This window comes from Nicrophorus vespilloides, unplaced genomic scaffold, assembly GCF_001412225.1.
Source record: "Nicrophorus vespilloides isolate i.1.1-1 unplaced genomic scaffold, Nicve_v1.0, whole genome shotgun sequence".
Taxonomy (NCBI): Eukaryota; Metazoa; Arthropoda; class Insecta; order Coleoptera; family Silphidae; genus Nicrophorus; species Nicrophorus vespilloides.
The window spans coordinates 224490-241150 of NW_017097993.1; the positions used below are offsets into that span (position 1 = coordinate 224490).

Consider the following 16661-nt stretch of genomic DNA (forward strand, 5'->3'; position numbering starts at 1 on the left):
TACCTCCATATCAAGTTCATCTGGATCATTGCATACCTCATGCATCTTGTATTCATTTACAAACACTACTTCCTCATCTTCATTCATCTCGTTGATGTTAACTTCTCCAATATTATTTCTTAAACTTATTTTAGTAAATAGCAATCTATATGCTTTCTCTACTGATAAATTCAAGTAACTGATAATGGCAGTACGTTTCTCACCTTTCATATATTATATTTTACAGGTATTATTTTTCTAATTTTATTAGGCGCAATAAATTCCCTCTTTTTTTTGGACTAGATCTTTTCTCATAAATGTTTACCTGTGTGGTGCTCCCTACAGTCCGTTTATTATATAGACACAATTCAAAACAATATCAAAAGCAGAATTAAGTTAACGCATTTCTACCTAAAATATTATACTTTATTGCAGTCTTTAAGGCTTAAATAATTTTGATAACATAACAACCCAACGACTAAAGCGATATAACCAGTGATTATGAATAAAGTGATAGCAGTACTTAATTTTTAGAAACATGTAACTTAATATTATTAATTAAAATATATAAACAGTTATCTAAAACCTGATTTGATATTATAGTATTAAAATGTGGTTTGTACAGAATAGAGGATCTTTGTAGAGTTGTGAATATTAAATATTTTTCAAAAGTTCTTTTCCAGTCCATACATTTCCAATGTGAATCAATGCTGCCGTTTCCTTGAGGTCACATATTGAACTCGTGGCCATGGAAACATCATACAAAAACGTTGTGTGTGCGATTTTTCAAATATGAATATATTTTTAGCAATAGAATATGTATCGTTGACATTCAAAGTAATTTTATTTGTTGTACATAAAAAAAATAATACAGTTAGTAGATATGAATACATTTCAGTAAAATAGGTCCATAATTTGAGCAATATTACATCTAATTTGTCTAATTTTGCAATTAAAATGAAATAAAGAATTTATGAATAGTTATAAATTAATTACGCATTAAAAGAATATATAACCATAATATATTTTCATACATATATTATTAAAAAATAAATTATTTTGTTCAAATTGTTCCTGTAAGACTTAAACTTAAGAGTTTAAGCGCGTTTCATTAAAATTAAATGATTTTCTTAAATTTAAATTAATATGTTTCACGGTATTTTCGTTCGGTGCTAATATCTTTATAAGTTTAGAGGCCTAAGGCTTATAATCATGTCGACACTCTTATTAAAAGATTTTTACATTTTCCTGTATTAAAACTTATAAAGTAAGGGTCTCAAGATGCTTGAGTGCTTCGGGCTTCCACAGTTTATAGAAATTTCCGGAGAGTGGAGATGCTTCGCGAATACAGACTATTTACAACGGAAAATGAACATTTTTCAATATAAAAACATTTTTATTTTTACGAATTTAAAATTGCAAATATTTCTTTATTAAATTTCTATTTGTTTATTTCAATAAAATTTTGAAATAAAGCACTTTATGGGCGACGAATAGCCGAATAGTTAAGTCGCTCTACTCACAATTCAGTGAGTGCTGGTTCGATTCCAACCTTGTGAGGCCTTTTGTAATCTCCCTCAGTGCTTGCAGCAATAGAGCCATCTTTCATCATGAATGGACAGCCAAATGAATGAGGTTCTGCATATGGACCTTCAGTTAAGTCGATGGACAATGTCAGTATTAAGGATAGCAACAGATTTACAGTGAAAGCAAATAGTAGAATCGCATAGCATCAATATACTACTGAAGTTAACCTAGAAGACGATAGCCAACCGATAAATTAAAAAAAGAAAATAATGCTAAAAATTTCAATTAAAAAGTTTACCTAATACAAATGTCATAATAAAAGAAAATAAGGCGCAGTCTAGTCAAGGTTTCGCCAATATCGCTGACTGTTTGAAACCGGACTATACAAAACGAAATTAAATACAATATTGTACAAAGCAGTGATTGGCAATGGATAGTCCGAAAACCGACAGCAGTCTTTTTCCCGGTCCGCGAACAAAATGAAGATATATAAATATTTCCACTTTTAGAAGAACTTTAGAATTAAGCGTTAACCGAAAAATTATATTGAATATAATAAGCCCACGTTTAAGAATGTTAGCTGATAATTTAATAATTATTTTCCTGAAAGTGAAGATCCACAGATTTTTTTTACAATGGAAAGGAGCACAAAAAAATATAAGAAAAAAATACAACGTAATAAATGAAACGTTTAATTAATTCAAACAAAAATACACTAATTATGCTTACATCCCTTTTATTTATTTGATTTCGGAGCAAGAAATATCCTTGATATTAGTTCCAGGGCAGGCAGTAAATTCAACGAAAACAACTAAATTTTCAAATTTCCACCCATCTTTTATAAATTTCAACATGTTGACTTTCCCAATTTTCAATAACCCAGTAAGAGATTAGGCATTTCTTTCGATAAAAACTCAACACAATTTTCAATATCTGGCCAATTTTACAATTTTTTTTTAAAGTAACCACACGAGTAAAACGAATATAACACAGATAAATTGTCGATATTATTACTTTCACATCTATTGGCATGGCATATGACGCTGTGTTGATTGTATCTTTGGGAATCTCTGAATACAGAGATTAACAGATTAGTTTTAAAATCTCAGAAAGGAAAACAGATAGGAGGACACTTTTCGAGGAAGGGCAGAACCTACAAAAGAAGGACTGTCTTTCCTAGAGAAGGACGATTGGTCACCTTAGTATTACTAATTATTTTTTGAAACATATAAAGTCATGCGCACTCAAGAAAGAAACTTCATCATCTACTGGTGTAACTGTCGTGTCTAGATGTTATGTAATGATGATGATGTAAATGATTGAAGATGATTTATGTAAAAAGATTTTTTCAGTTACGTCAATAGTTTATATTTTTGGATCTGTTTCACTTTTTATTTCAAATAACACAGAAACAGTAATATTTGCTTACAATAGTGTAATACTAGAATAAAATGTAATGGTATCTTAGCTTTTCCGAGAAATATAACTCAAGAAATGTCGATTTGGAGTAAATCAAATATAATCAGCAGATCTGTTTTGCCTTCAAGCACAAATATTTTCACTCAATTTTAACAGCCAAGAAATAAATGCCCACAAGGAACACAGTAAGTTTTTTGGACTCCACCAAGACCTTTCATTTATATAAAATTATGTTTACACATTTTCAATAACTTTCATTCGATCAACATGCTAAAAAACCAAAGCCCTTTGGTATTTATTTATACGGAATATTTCTTTATTTTATGGTTTACAATTTATATTTATTGATCTTTATATTTTCTGAGCAATAATTTATTATTTTTCAAGAACCACATTTCATGATGGAAAATGTTAAATATTTTAGTGTAGATTGTGTAATCATTGTTAAATGTTATTATTGAATAAAATATATATTTACTTGTTAATGAATATAGTGGTGTAAATCCACTGTTTCGTGCACTTTCTAATAATTCAGTTATCTAGGGTTCCTGCGTGAACCCTTGCCTCAATTATAACAAATAATACGAACAACCGTTGTATAATATATTCAGACCCATCTTCGATGGAACTAAAATATCAAAATATGCGTATCCCTTATACAGGATATATTTTGATCAGCACAGGCAATTTTGTTTTACATTAGATTTCTATCCCATTTCAGCTACCCCGAATATATTTGCATTGATATTATAAATAAATACAATATACTAACAAATATTGTGATATAAAAATATAATTATAAGAAGATTAAGTATTGAATGTTGATACTTTAATATTGGAATAAATATTGCATATTAGACTCTTTACATTTAAATTTAAGGGATAATGTGAATTATATTTTGAGGAGAGGAACTATTTTAGAATATAGGAGATCGTTTGGAAAATTGTAAAGCATATTATTTGAATGCTTTAATTAATTTATTTATTTATCTAAGTTACTTGTCTCCCAGTAAGAGCGTAGGATTTAAATTTGAAGTCATTTTTTTTGTAGACTTCGTGGAATTTTCAGTCGAAATAATGATCCAAATGAGTCCTCAGCTAAAAATATAGCTTTTCGAATAATGTATTTTATTCAAAAATTAAATCCGTCGATCTTATTGGTACACCCAATAAACTTAATTAATCCCTTATGAATATACTTGATAAATGTCTTAATGAGCATAAATAATTACGCTAAATTTAAGTTCCCTGTGCTTTTCATACTAGTGTAAATAAGTCCAGTATTATTAGTTCAAAGCTTTAAAGAAATTTAGAAATACAACAAACTAGAATTACTTCTCTTTCGTTCCTTAAAATAAAACAAAGAAAATAATTTATTTGTAAATTTGTAAAAATAGCGCTAAATTTAAATCGAGTGCACTTACCGACGCATCTTATATTTAATGATGTTATGAACTGTTAAACTTGTTGTTTAAGTTTTTCATAAATAAATAAAATAATAATAAACAATTGGTTGTTAGTTTATTTCGACCAAATTAGGTCAAATAAAAATTAGTACGTACAAAAATACATGTTGTTGACATTCAGATTTGCCGTCCGATTTATAGTTTATTACATATTAATATTGAGCTATATGTAATATTTTTACTCATTAATTATTTTTGTAGTAATAATAAGTTTAGCATGCCCAAATTATTTTTATATAAAATATTTAATTAAAATATATTTAATATATTCGACAATCCGTTAGGAATAAAAAAATCATTATAGCAGAAATACACAGATCGAAAAACACATTTTTATAACAACCGCTGCTCAGTATGGGGCAACAAATACTAAATAAAATATCCTATATTTGGTATTCGGTTATATACAACCATTTTATTTCTACATCAAAAAGCAGGTTTTAAAATTTTCCAAAATTTATAATATAATATATAAGCAATAGTTCAATTGAATGAAATATTAATGGCAGTTATACATTTATTAACTACTAAAATTATAGCAATGTATACCTTTTGAAAATCCCTTATAAGGACAACTATTGTCTTTGAAAAATGAGCTGTAATTAACTAAAATCAGATGATAAGTTTGAATACCAAATTTCAATTGTCTGCCTTGGTTTGCATTCAATATGCAAACGTTTAAACTACTGAAGTAAGATAACTAGGGGATCCGTAGGTGTATCCAGAGTATATTTATTCAGTTCTCTCAAGTGGAATATCAATAAGTTTACGCATTGGTGGATTCGAATTGAAAGTAGGCTGGAGCAAATTTAAATTGTCGCCATTGATTGGCGCGTCGTCGACGTTGACGTCGTCTCCATATCAGACATATCACTCCCAGTCATATACACGGAACACATACAGCCTCATTAAACAAAGCAATTTGTTGTGCAATCATCGGGAATTTCTCTGGAACCCTATGTCATTGCATAGCCCCGGATAATTGATAATCGATATGGACATATCATCAGCGTCATCGGCGGCGACATCGTCATCACTGAAACTAATTTGAGTCCCGTAATTGAAGCGCACCGGGTCGCATCATCATCATCATCTGCAGCACTCCTCGATGTCGCGAACACCAACAAATATGGAATTATTGCGAAGCATTTAATTAAAACAGGTAAATTGGTTTTGTCCTGTATAATGAAATATTAAATTACGCAGAGCCTGTGGAAAAAAAAGGCACCGTAAACAGCATTATTTCCATCATCGAACAGTTTTAAACGGCGCCGTATTCCAGTTTGGGAGTTCACGTATTAAATCACAAGCTTATAACTAGAATCCATGTATAACGCTGAATACATTTAGGAATACTAAATCGCGTTTGCTAAGAGCAGTATATCACGGAAGATATTTACGGATTTATGGGAAAGTGCAATAAAAATTAATATTCTAGTCGCAGACGTATCCGAGCTTGGCGGGCTTTTAAGAAATACACGAAATTGTTTCAGTCTGAATTATTTTGTACAGAAAGAAAAATGCATCGAACATGTTGAGAAAACTTTTACTGAAATTTTATTAAACCCTTCGAATAAGTAGTATAGGAACTTCAATATTAATTTCATGAAAGAATTTATTTAATATAATAATCTGTTTTATGTAATTTTGATAAACTTCAAGCTTTAGATATTTGTAAACCATATTAAGTTCTTATATTCATTTATTTTCTAATATATATATTGAATATAACATATTTTATATTTACAAGCATAAATTTTGACCACTTTTTAAGTATTTATATAGACGAGTTGTGACTAGTGGTTACATTACTGGTAAATGATTAAACGGTCAATCTTTTTTGTTTAAAATTTAGTTTAAAATAATTATGAATAAAATTTGTACCAGCATTTACAACATCCAATAAGAGTTTATTAATAAAATTTGTTATTGTGTCTCCATCGAATTCCGGATTTTCCTTACAATATTGAAGCAAATGTATAATACCAAATACGTATAAAACAAACTGATATTTCAGTAGTGTTATTTGTTGCTGGTTGATTTTTCTATTATTTTTATATTTATTAATATTTTAAATTTAATACTCTCTCTCTCTGATCGAAAATATGGCATACATTTTAATATTTTATGGTATACATTTTTTTGTTCGAAAATATAGTATACATTTGCGAATAAATATCAAATAAAACTAAAATTAAATATTAAATTCATTTTATTGTAACAATATAACTAAAATACACTAATTTAAGTGTAATCCAAATTTAGTTAAATTTACATGTTTTTTGTATTACTATGACATAATATTCAATTTACAATCTTTTTGCTGCGAATTAATTAAATCTAATGGCGGTAGACATTTGATTTTTGGTAAACTTCTTTCATTTACCTGTCCATTCATGATGAACGATGGCCCAAGCACCGAGAGGGCTCACAAGGGGCCTGGCTTGATAAGGATTCGAACCGGCGCCCACGGAATCGTGGGTAGGGCGACTTAACCATTCGGCTATTAGTCGCCCTCCTTATTTATATCAGAAATTTTATAGGAATTTCCCCCTCCTGTTAACATAATTGATTCCATACACGTTCGTAATGTTATAAAAACGTTATCAAGAGTATTTCTTTCTAATGTATTAAATGCTTCTTGAACATATTCAGTCAATTCATCAATTGTGTTTGGCATTTTGCATTAGTCAATTGCTTCGATTTGGCATCTCTTCTTTGTAAATTCACGTTATGTGGGTTAATGTTTACTATTTTTAAATTACAGCGGTGACTATTTTATTTTTCTTTAAAAAAAACTAATATTTGGTCTTTAAATTCCAAATTAACTCAAAAGCAACGTCAAATATGTTAGGTTATTTAGGTATCAATGTAAACAATACCAATATAATGAGTATTGCCGGTTGCTTTCGAAACTCTAGATAATCTAAGATTTTCTTTCAAATGTATACCTTATGTTCGGACAGAGGGATTATTAAAAACAAATCAATCTTGAAAATTTAAATACATTTATGATGATAGATTTTCTATATTGTAACATATTATAAACGATTTCACACATAAGCTATAATGTATTCATCTTAGTATCTTAGTAATACAGATTTTAAGAGGTCTGCGCGCACAACATAGGCTCACATCCGCACATGCCATAATTGTTCCATGTTGTTCCTATTGTATGTACTCTCGACCATCGAAAATATATAGGCAACCAAGCATTATTTATCAATATTTTACGGTTAACCAGCAAGAAAGCAGACAAATTCAATACTTTCAATCAAGTGCGCCTATTTTTTCAACAATTCCTATTATTAATCTGAGGTAAGTGACTCGATTGACACACACTTGTCCCGGCCATGTAATTTAATTCATTTATTTAAAATATATGGATTACACAAAATTTATTGTAAATAGTATATCAACCTATAATGCAACAAAGGTAGGGAATGGCGGATAATTATAATATAGCAAATAATATACAATATAATTATATAATAGCAATAATACAGATCTACAAAAAATCCAATGATTATATGTCAATTGATAAATCTACCCGTCACAAGATAAAAAATTTACTGTATAAAAATATATAATTCTATGAAACTAACAATAAAAAACATTTGTACGAATATTTCCTCAATTCTCAATTCCAGCATTTCTCAACATTTGGGTTGAATTGGGACTCATTACATTTTTAATGGGTTGTGAACTGCCAGCTGTCATCTTGTGTCAAAGTGAAAAATTGGTAAAATACTCTTAGCAATTGTGTTACAAACAAATATGTGGGGTCGCACGAAAAAATGTAGAGAATCGTCCCAATGCGTAACTTTTCTCATATGTTTTATTCTTCAACGTTATTTGTTACATTAAATATTTCATCAAAAAATAAAATAATATCACAATCGTGATTATTTAAGAACGAGTTAACTGATAAAACACATAATGTTGTGTGTGTATGATTTTATACAATTTTAGTTGAAGGTTTTTTATACTATTGTGGTAACAAACAATTAAATAAACGATTCTGGTCATCAAATATCGGAAGTTCGCAATCAAGTTATTTCTATTCGATATATTCTGTGGTTTGTACATGTTTTACCTTTCGACCGATTTATTTTATCAAAGTTCCAAATCGAATTTAATTGAATGCCACAAATCCACGGTCCAAATGGACATTTTAATTAAATATATATATTTATATATTGTACCATTTATATTGAAATTAAACTACAGAGTCAAAATAATTAATTTTGAAATGTTTTTTAATTTCTCAAAATGTTAATATAAAATATATATTATATTATAAAATGATTAGCCCGCATTTGTATGTATATGTATAATACATTTTTTTTATTATTATTATTATTCGTTTTATTGGGTTGGAGCATAACCTTTCTGTAATCAAATTATAATATTTGGTTGGTGCATCATTATCAGGTGTTTTTAAAACAATATTTATTATGAAAAAAGAAACATAAAAATTCTACAATAACATTTTTAAATGATTATTCCGGAGCGTAGTCACCTTCTACTTCAATAACTGCTACCCATTTACAAAAAATATTTATATTAAAAACAAGTAAACAAAACAACATTTTTTATAAACAAAAAAACGCCGTTTTTCAAATGCCTGATAATTATGCAAAAAATCCAATAGATTTATTTAATATATCAACAAAAATATATATGTTTGTTCACAATTTGTTAAATATTATAATCATTTGTGCATAGTGCCGTAGCAAAAGGGGAGTCTAATCAGAAGGGTATCAATGGCGCTGGTAATGGTATTGTTTTATTGAGGGACACCAAATAAGTATTTGGTCACTATGTGTTATGGTTGTGTATTAAGAGTAATTACATATTATGCAGCATATGCTTTTAAAACTTCATATTTATGGAATTTTAAAATCCATAGTCTTCTTATTTATGAGTATAAATACATATAATAGGTAAGAATATACATTTTTCTATCTACCTCCTTTTATTCTTTTTTTTTTTGGTAGAGGAGAGAAAACCTTACATATGGACTATAGGTGGAGTCGTGGTACTGTGGGATTCTTACCACACTAAAACCTCTCCTGTTCATCATCAGCATCCAGGTCCGGTGTTTTGACGTGTATCTGCAATGCAGATTGTCTGAGCAAGCTCTTCGCTTCTATGTGTGTCCACTGACACCTTCTTCCCTTTCTTTCTCCATCCTCCGCTCGTCATTTTCCTTAATAGAGAGCACCACTGCTAAATAAATTGTGACGATGTCCCACTTTTGTCGATCTACCTGGAAACACAGTTTGAAAACTACTAGTCTACAGCATCTCCGGTGTCTCAATAAAAAGTCCAATATCAATTGAGAGCAGAAATAGATCTGTAAAAATAAAAAAAAATAATAAGCAATAAACAATTGGTAAGAAATAGATGCAATAATTTAAATTTTTTACAGCGAATAAGTTAACAATACATAAAAGAAATATGTATGCTCGTAAATAGAAACCAAATCTTGACGTGATATATGATCAGACGCGAAAATAACAAATTGTGTCAGAAACGCCAGTGCGCTCTATATTTGCTTCTTTCAAAGATAAATGATCGGAAATAATATTTGGTGTACCTGAATATTGTGATTAATGGCATGGTAAACGCATGCCAAGAAATCGCATTTCACCTTTTGATTTAATTGACTGAATTCAAGTTAATATTAAACTCATGGCACAAATTAGTTTCCAATCATTAACAAAAATTTAAGTTAAATCGCATTGAGTGGCCTCAAGAAACAAAAGACCCTTATATTTTAAATAAAAGTAGTTGATGCAATAATATAGTAATATAATAATTATGTTCCAATTATATATATTGAATAATGAAAATGAACGAGATACGAATTTCAGCAAATGTTTGAAACGGAATGTGATTGAACTAATTCGAAATAGTTGAATAAACAAATAATGCAACAAATATGGTCCTACACATATACAAAGGACTATTGATCGCAGTATTTCCGCCCAAATGCACAAATTTTCTTGAATGAAGTAGATATAAATAGAAATAAATGTTACTATTTAAATCTTCAAAATGATATAATATTTGTGTAATGATCTACTTAAAACAGCATTTTTTTAAGATGCAACAGTGGCATGTTCTCGTATAATTTAAGGTATTTTCATACATTTCAGAAAACTATGAGGATCCAACAATGAATCTTCTTTTCTCAATTGAAATTTTATAATTTTACTATCTGAATTATTTTTTGTTAGATCACAATAATTGAAACTGACAAGAAAATTAAACAAAATAAAGTTTCCGTAAATTCAATTAAATATTTAAATCTATTAATCTATTATACGGACAATTTTTAAACATTTGCAATGATATATCTTTAAATACAATTTACAATTTATTTTAAGTAGTTGTTTTCTATTTTCCCCGGGAAATATGGTAGACTATTCTAATTACTGTGGTCGAAAGAAGTAAATCAGTATTAAAAAATATACTCTTTGTTAAAGTAAGAAAAGCACGATTATGTATCCATAAAGGAGTTTCCAAACTTTTCGGTTTGTGGCGCCCTTAATATAACATAATTTTTCCGTGGCGCCCCAAAACATTAGTCTATCTCAGGACGAACTTTATGTTAATATATCGGAATTTTCGCCGCGCCCCTGAATACCTTAAATGGGGCACCAAAAAATCATAACTGTTGACAAACTGCAGCCAAGAATGGTTTATAAAAATGTATCGCTTCAGTTTAGTTACGTTAATATACCTAATTAGAAACTCTTTTCTACCATATTTAAAATATACATAAAATAAATTATGGAAAATATGTATGTGTATGTATCTTTATTTCTAATTAAACTATAAGTCTAGAAGTAAAACAAACTATTGTTATTTATAAAATATAAATAATAAGCAGTGAACCTCGCTTAACGAACAAAATAAATTTTAAGAAAAATGATTAGCTTAACGAGCGACGTTATTTCGATTATTTGGAATCATTATTATAATATATAAACAAACTATGTGCACTTTTTTGTATATACAAATTATAAAGAGATAATGGAGTCAGTTGAAGAGAGTTTAACGTATGTGAATGGGAAAATAGTTCCTGGTTTTGTTGACATTCTAGTTATACCTTAGTGTTGTTTGTGATCACACATATTTCCAAACTTGTGTACAGACATGATTTTTTTGTGCAAAATTTAATAACACTTATATAAAATGCCAAACAATAAAAATAACCATAAATATGAAAATCAAGATCATTAAAAATCAAAACCAAGTTATACTTTTTTTTTCCGGCGTGGAACGCATTGTCGTATTTTACATTTTACAATAGAGAAAATAATCACTATACGAGTAAAAATCCGGAAATTTTGGAAATGATTATGCTCTTTAAGCGAGGTTCCACTGTATATTAAATCTAATTACCATAGGTGTGTCTGTCCAAATATTTTTACTAGCCAAATATGTGCCATATGTCGAAGGAAATAAAAAAAAATGTTTTTTTTTTGTTACCTAATAAAATACGTATTGCGTTCCCTCTTCCGTGTGTATGATTTTTTTTTATTATTATTAATTATGGCAGAGCTTATTCAATATAATAGTTTGAAGTGGATGGTTATGAATGTTCCGCCATTACTGCTCTATCCCTCGCGATCACTCTCATACCCTCTTGCATTCTCTCATCCTGCTTTTTTCCCTAGTGTTTGCTATTTATTATGTAAATAAACGTTCGAGTGTCACGAGAGATCGGTGCTTTAGTGCGCGCGTGTATAAGTCGAAAGAGCGAAATTGACCACACAGTTCACCATCCATCGCGACAATACGGACACGAACGTGTCCTGCTTTCTTACCGTGTTTGCTGCATGAGTGTATATGCTTGTATCTTGGTCCTTCTGTTGCTCTCATCCAGACAAAACAAAACGAAAGGAGAAAAGTTTTAACCTTATTCTGCCTTTTTTTCGCTCTCCTATTTTCGCCTGATCGCGTGCTTGGACAGTTCACAACAGTTGAAATGAGTGGTTATAACGAGCCGCGAATAGCCGATATCCTCGAGAACGAAGACGACGACAACAGCGTCTCGACGACGACGTCGACACGTCAAATGAACACTGATAGGAATCAATTTCAGGTAAAATCATCATTAAAAATTATATCTAATAATAATTATTATCTAATAATATATCTAATTATATCTAATAATAATTATATGTATAAGAGTATTATGACAGTTACGGAATGTTATTTTAATATATCATCTACCATAATTATTAATAAAAAAATATCTGTTATTCATAATTAAGGATAATTAATACAGAAACTGTGTACAGATTACATTTATGGAAATTATGTCAAGTATACTATTATTTTCATGACTTTATTTACGAAATAATTAATTAATTTAATAATTAATATGGTTAATTCTAACTATCATTAATGAAAGAAAAGCAAACAAAAAAAAAGCGTTTCGTCCCATACATCGATCTTCTTCCTGAGAACAGCCTTATGCCAATGTTTCCAAACTGTTTTCTGGCTAATCTTCAGTTCATGGGCAATGGAATAAATACTCGCACGCCGGTTTATATCTAATGTAAAGTTCTGTGTCAAAACACTAACTTTCATCTATTCATTAAAAGGGCTGACAACTTATCAAGCAGTCACGTTTGCACATAATATAAATTATATTTCTATATAATTAATATTTTATTGATATATACCAGTGGTGGCCAGATTTTTTGCAGCAAGAGCCATAGTTACCTACCTAAAGTTTTTGGTATAAAATAAAAAAAAATTGATTCAGAATGTATAATATTTTATTTATTGTTTTGACTATTTACCATCAAGTACTTAATAGTATATATGTATTATAAAAAAAGAAAAGTTTGAAACAGGATAAGATTAAATATGATTACTCTTAAAACATTAATAACAAACTTAGTATATATTTCAATAGTACAATAATAATGATTGAAGTATTTTAATTATTCAAGATATTTGGTTTGTGTCAATAAAATAGTACTACTTTGATGAAACTAGTAAAGTTAATAAATTTGTTTCAAAATATATTGTATGTGGTGAATAGATCGTCAGAATTGTGACTTACTAACAAAAACACAATATAGTAAAAAATTATCAAAACTCAAAAACATGCTAATGTGATAATATCTAGTAATGTTATGCGAGTGTGTATTTGCACTTATAATTTGCGTTTTATCCACAGCTGTTATAAAAACAGATATTTTGATTTACATACGCAAAACATATCACGCAATGCTACTGAATATGAATACTAAATAAATATTATCCAAATAACTGTATTCTTAATAAAAAAAAAATTTAGACAGTGTAAGAGGATCAATATCGCTATTATTTAAAGCTTTTTTTTAAATTTTATATAATTATTTGTAATTTTATTCTTTGTAGTGGCGCAACATTTTACGCTACATTAACACAATGGCTAAAGACTATTCATGTATTGTATTCGTAACTCATGTCTCACTCAGATAGTATTTATTTAATATTGATTGAATAATTACAATATATAACGTTTTTAATGATAGTGCTAAAATACTAAATTATGACGATAGATGTAATTGTAATATTTTTTTATCGTCCTTTTTATTCACGACTGTTCTATAATAAAAACATTCAGTAAATGATCTGGCGGTTGGCAAGATTTTAATTGGACATTGGTGATTATCTATAAATATTGCTTTACAAACAATGCTGGACTTATTTATGATTTTCTAAAAAATGTTCTTATTTTATATATGCTTATACAAATTTAAATAACCCATATCTCTCTTCACGCATAGATATTTTCTGTAAAAGATGGTCGTATAGTGGCTAACGAAACAATTATTTTGCCTTCCATTCTGCTTCTTTTTACAGTGTTTTTTTTTGTGGTATGACGAAACATTGTGAGCCATTATTAAAAAAGGCCGTTATAGCGAAATGCCGTATAAACAGCGTCCGTATAGCGAGGTATAGGTGTATAGTTTTTTATATAATAATATTATTTATTACAACAGTTACATTTATAAGTAAACAAAATCATCAATTTCAACCACATGAACCAAAAATACTAAAAACAATAATATATTTTAAATACTATAGAAAAATGCCTTAGTTTTGACTTTAGCCAATTATTGTATGAAAAAACTGTAAATAGAGAAGCAATATAAGAGATATAAACCAATTCGATAATAATCAGCACCCTTGAGAATGATTTCTAGTCCCTTTGCGGACCATAATTCTTCTATTTTATCATTATCTTGAAACACCAACTTCAGATAATTTGTAGTTGCTCCAAAGAAAAGCACTCAACACATTAACTATTTTGTGCACTATGTATAATTCATCTAATAGATTTATGTATTTTATAACCTATTTATCTTAATACCAAAGAGATTTATGTTATTTTTTATATTGATTAAATCAATTTTATATAAGAGACTGTTGAGAAGAAGATAGCAACAATTACTATATAAATATGTTGAATTTTAAATATATTATACGCATCAACATGATTGTTTATTATTATAATAATAATTTTTTGTACCCAACCAACTGCTGCAAAAGTTGATTTTTTAAATTTTATTATATTGTGTTTTAATTTTGTAATTCATTCTTGCCATAAATATTATAACTGAAATTAAATTGATTCTATTATGTTCAATTCTGATACCAAAAGACATCAATTCGTTTTATTCCAAAAAAATATTTATTTTCAAACTATAAAATTACAGAAAACAACATCCTAATAAACCTCTACACAATCCTCCTAATGATCTCCTTTACTCCAAAACCAAAATAGTCCCTCTCCTCGACCGATACCTTACCCTCTCCTTCAAAATCTAAACAGTCCAACATCACCTTCCTCTCTACATTCTGTGCCACTCGAAACCCAAATATCGTTCCCAAATTTAAATGTCCCAAATTATCCCTATTCCAATACCTAACGTCCCTAGATTGATACCCACTTGTTCCTACTCAGCTACTCATATATTTTTATAACAAATTCTATAACATATACTTGCTTCAAATGCGAGAACCATTATTGATTACATAATTATTTCGCAATTAATATAATTTTAATTTCCACATGTCATTTATTGATTTTTAATTTTGTAATTTACTTTATTAATTTATTACGTATTGATTATTCTTTTAATTGTGTTGTTTATTTATTGTTCTATATTTTTTATATATCATAATTATTTAAATTGAATTCGTTCAAAGTTTCATAAACATTACATGTCAAAGTTTGGATTCTTTAGCTGTAGTTACAACTTGTCTATTACTAATATGAAACATAAAAAATAATACGGAAACATTGGAAATGTTTATGTATGTTCTCAGAACAAAATATAATATATTTAAATCACTTAAAGTCAACTTATAATCAAGTTACTAATATGTAATTATGTGATTATATCATTTTTATATGCTATAGATATTCTTATTATTATCATTCTAACAAATGAAATAATTTCTAAACTAGAAAAACATAACTCTTATCTTTTTAATTTAATAAATGTTGAACAAGTTTTTGATGCAATTACTCAAATAATTATAGAAAATTGATGAGTATCTAGCAACTTTGATATATGAAATTCATTAATTAGGGTAATGTTGCTTAAGTCGTATCACTTCTTAAAATTTAGGAATTTTGAATGTAATAAAACGACAAAATCATTTTACGAGGTATTAAGATGTACACTTTAGTTAACTATTGTTGTTTACACCTATTATTATAGTATATAAACAAAGATCTATGTATTAGAGACCTCCACTAAATCTTCTATGCATATCGACTTTTTATATAAAAAAACGTCAAGTACAATCACACTTCAACAAAGAATCCTAATTAATAGGCTTTTTGATATAAACAAATGTAAAAGTTGGTTGTATCACAAAATCTGATTCAGATCAGGCTCAAATCTCAACAACAAAAAGAAATGTAAGATGTTTGATCCCATATCTCCGTATTACAACTCCCATCCCAAAATAATAATCTACTTCGTACATAAAATATGTCTTTAGAATTAGTCATAATCGTAATGTTAAATGTGCTTACACTATAAGAATGTTAAAAGAAGAATAATCGCCAAGTAACGAATAAAGTTATGTAATAAGTTTTTACCATTATGTCGTTGCCGTCTTGTAGGTTAACTTTAGTAATATTGATGCTCTGCGATTCCACTATTCTCTTTGTCTATCCTTAACACCGTCGAATTGGCTGAAGATCCATCCATATGCTGAATCTTTTTCATTTGACTG

The 16661-nt window shown here is 28.5% G+C and overlaps 1 protein-coding gene across 2 annotated transcripts in view; it reads left to right on the forward strand.

Moving 5' to 3' along the window:
- The first annotated feature begins 12058 nt into the window (after positions 1-12058).
- LOC108561502 (probable 3',5'-cyclic phosphodiesterase pde-5) overlaps positions 12059-16661 on the forward strand; it is a 36888-nt gene continuing 32285 nt past the window's right edge. Inside the window, exon 1 of one of the 2 annotated variants that reach the window (XM_017919465.1) lies at positions 12059-12510. In XM_017919465.1, the coding sequence (XP_017774954.1) occupies positions 12394-12510 (117 nt within the window). In that variant the 5' untranslated portion in view covers positions 12059-12393. The remainder of the gene's footprint in view (positions 12511-16661) is intronic. The other variant, XM_017919464.1, reaches the window with a different exon arrangement.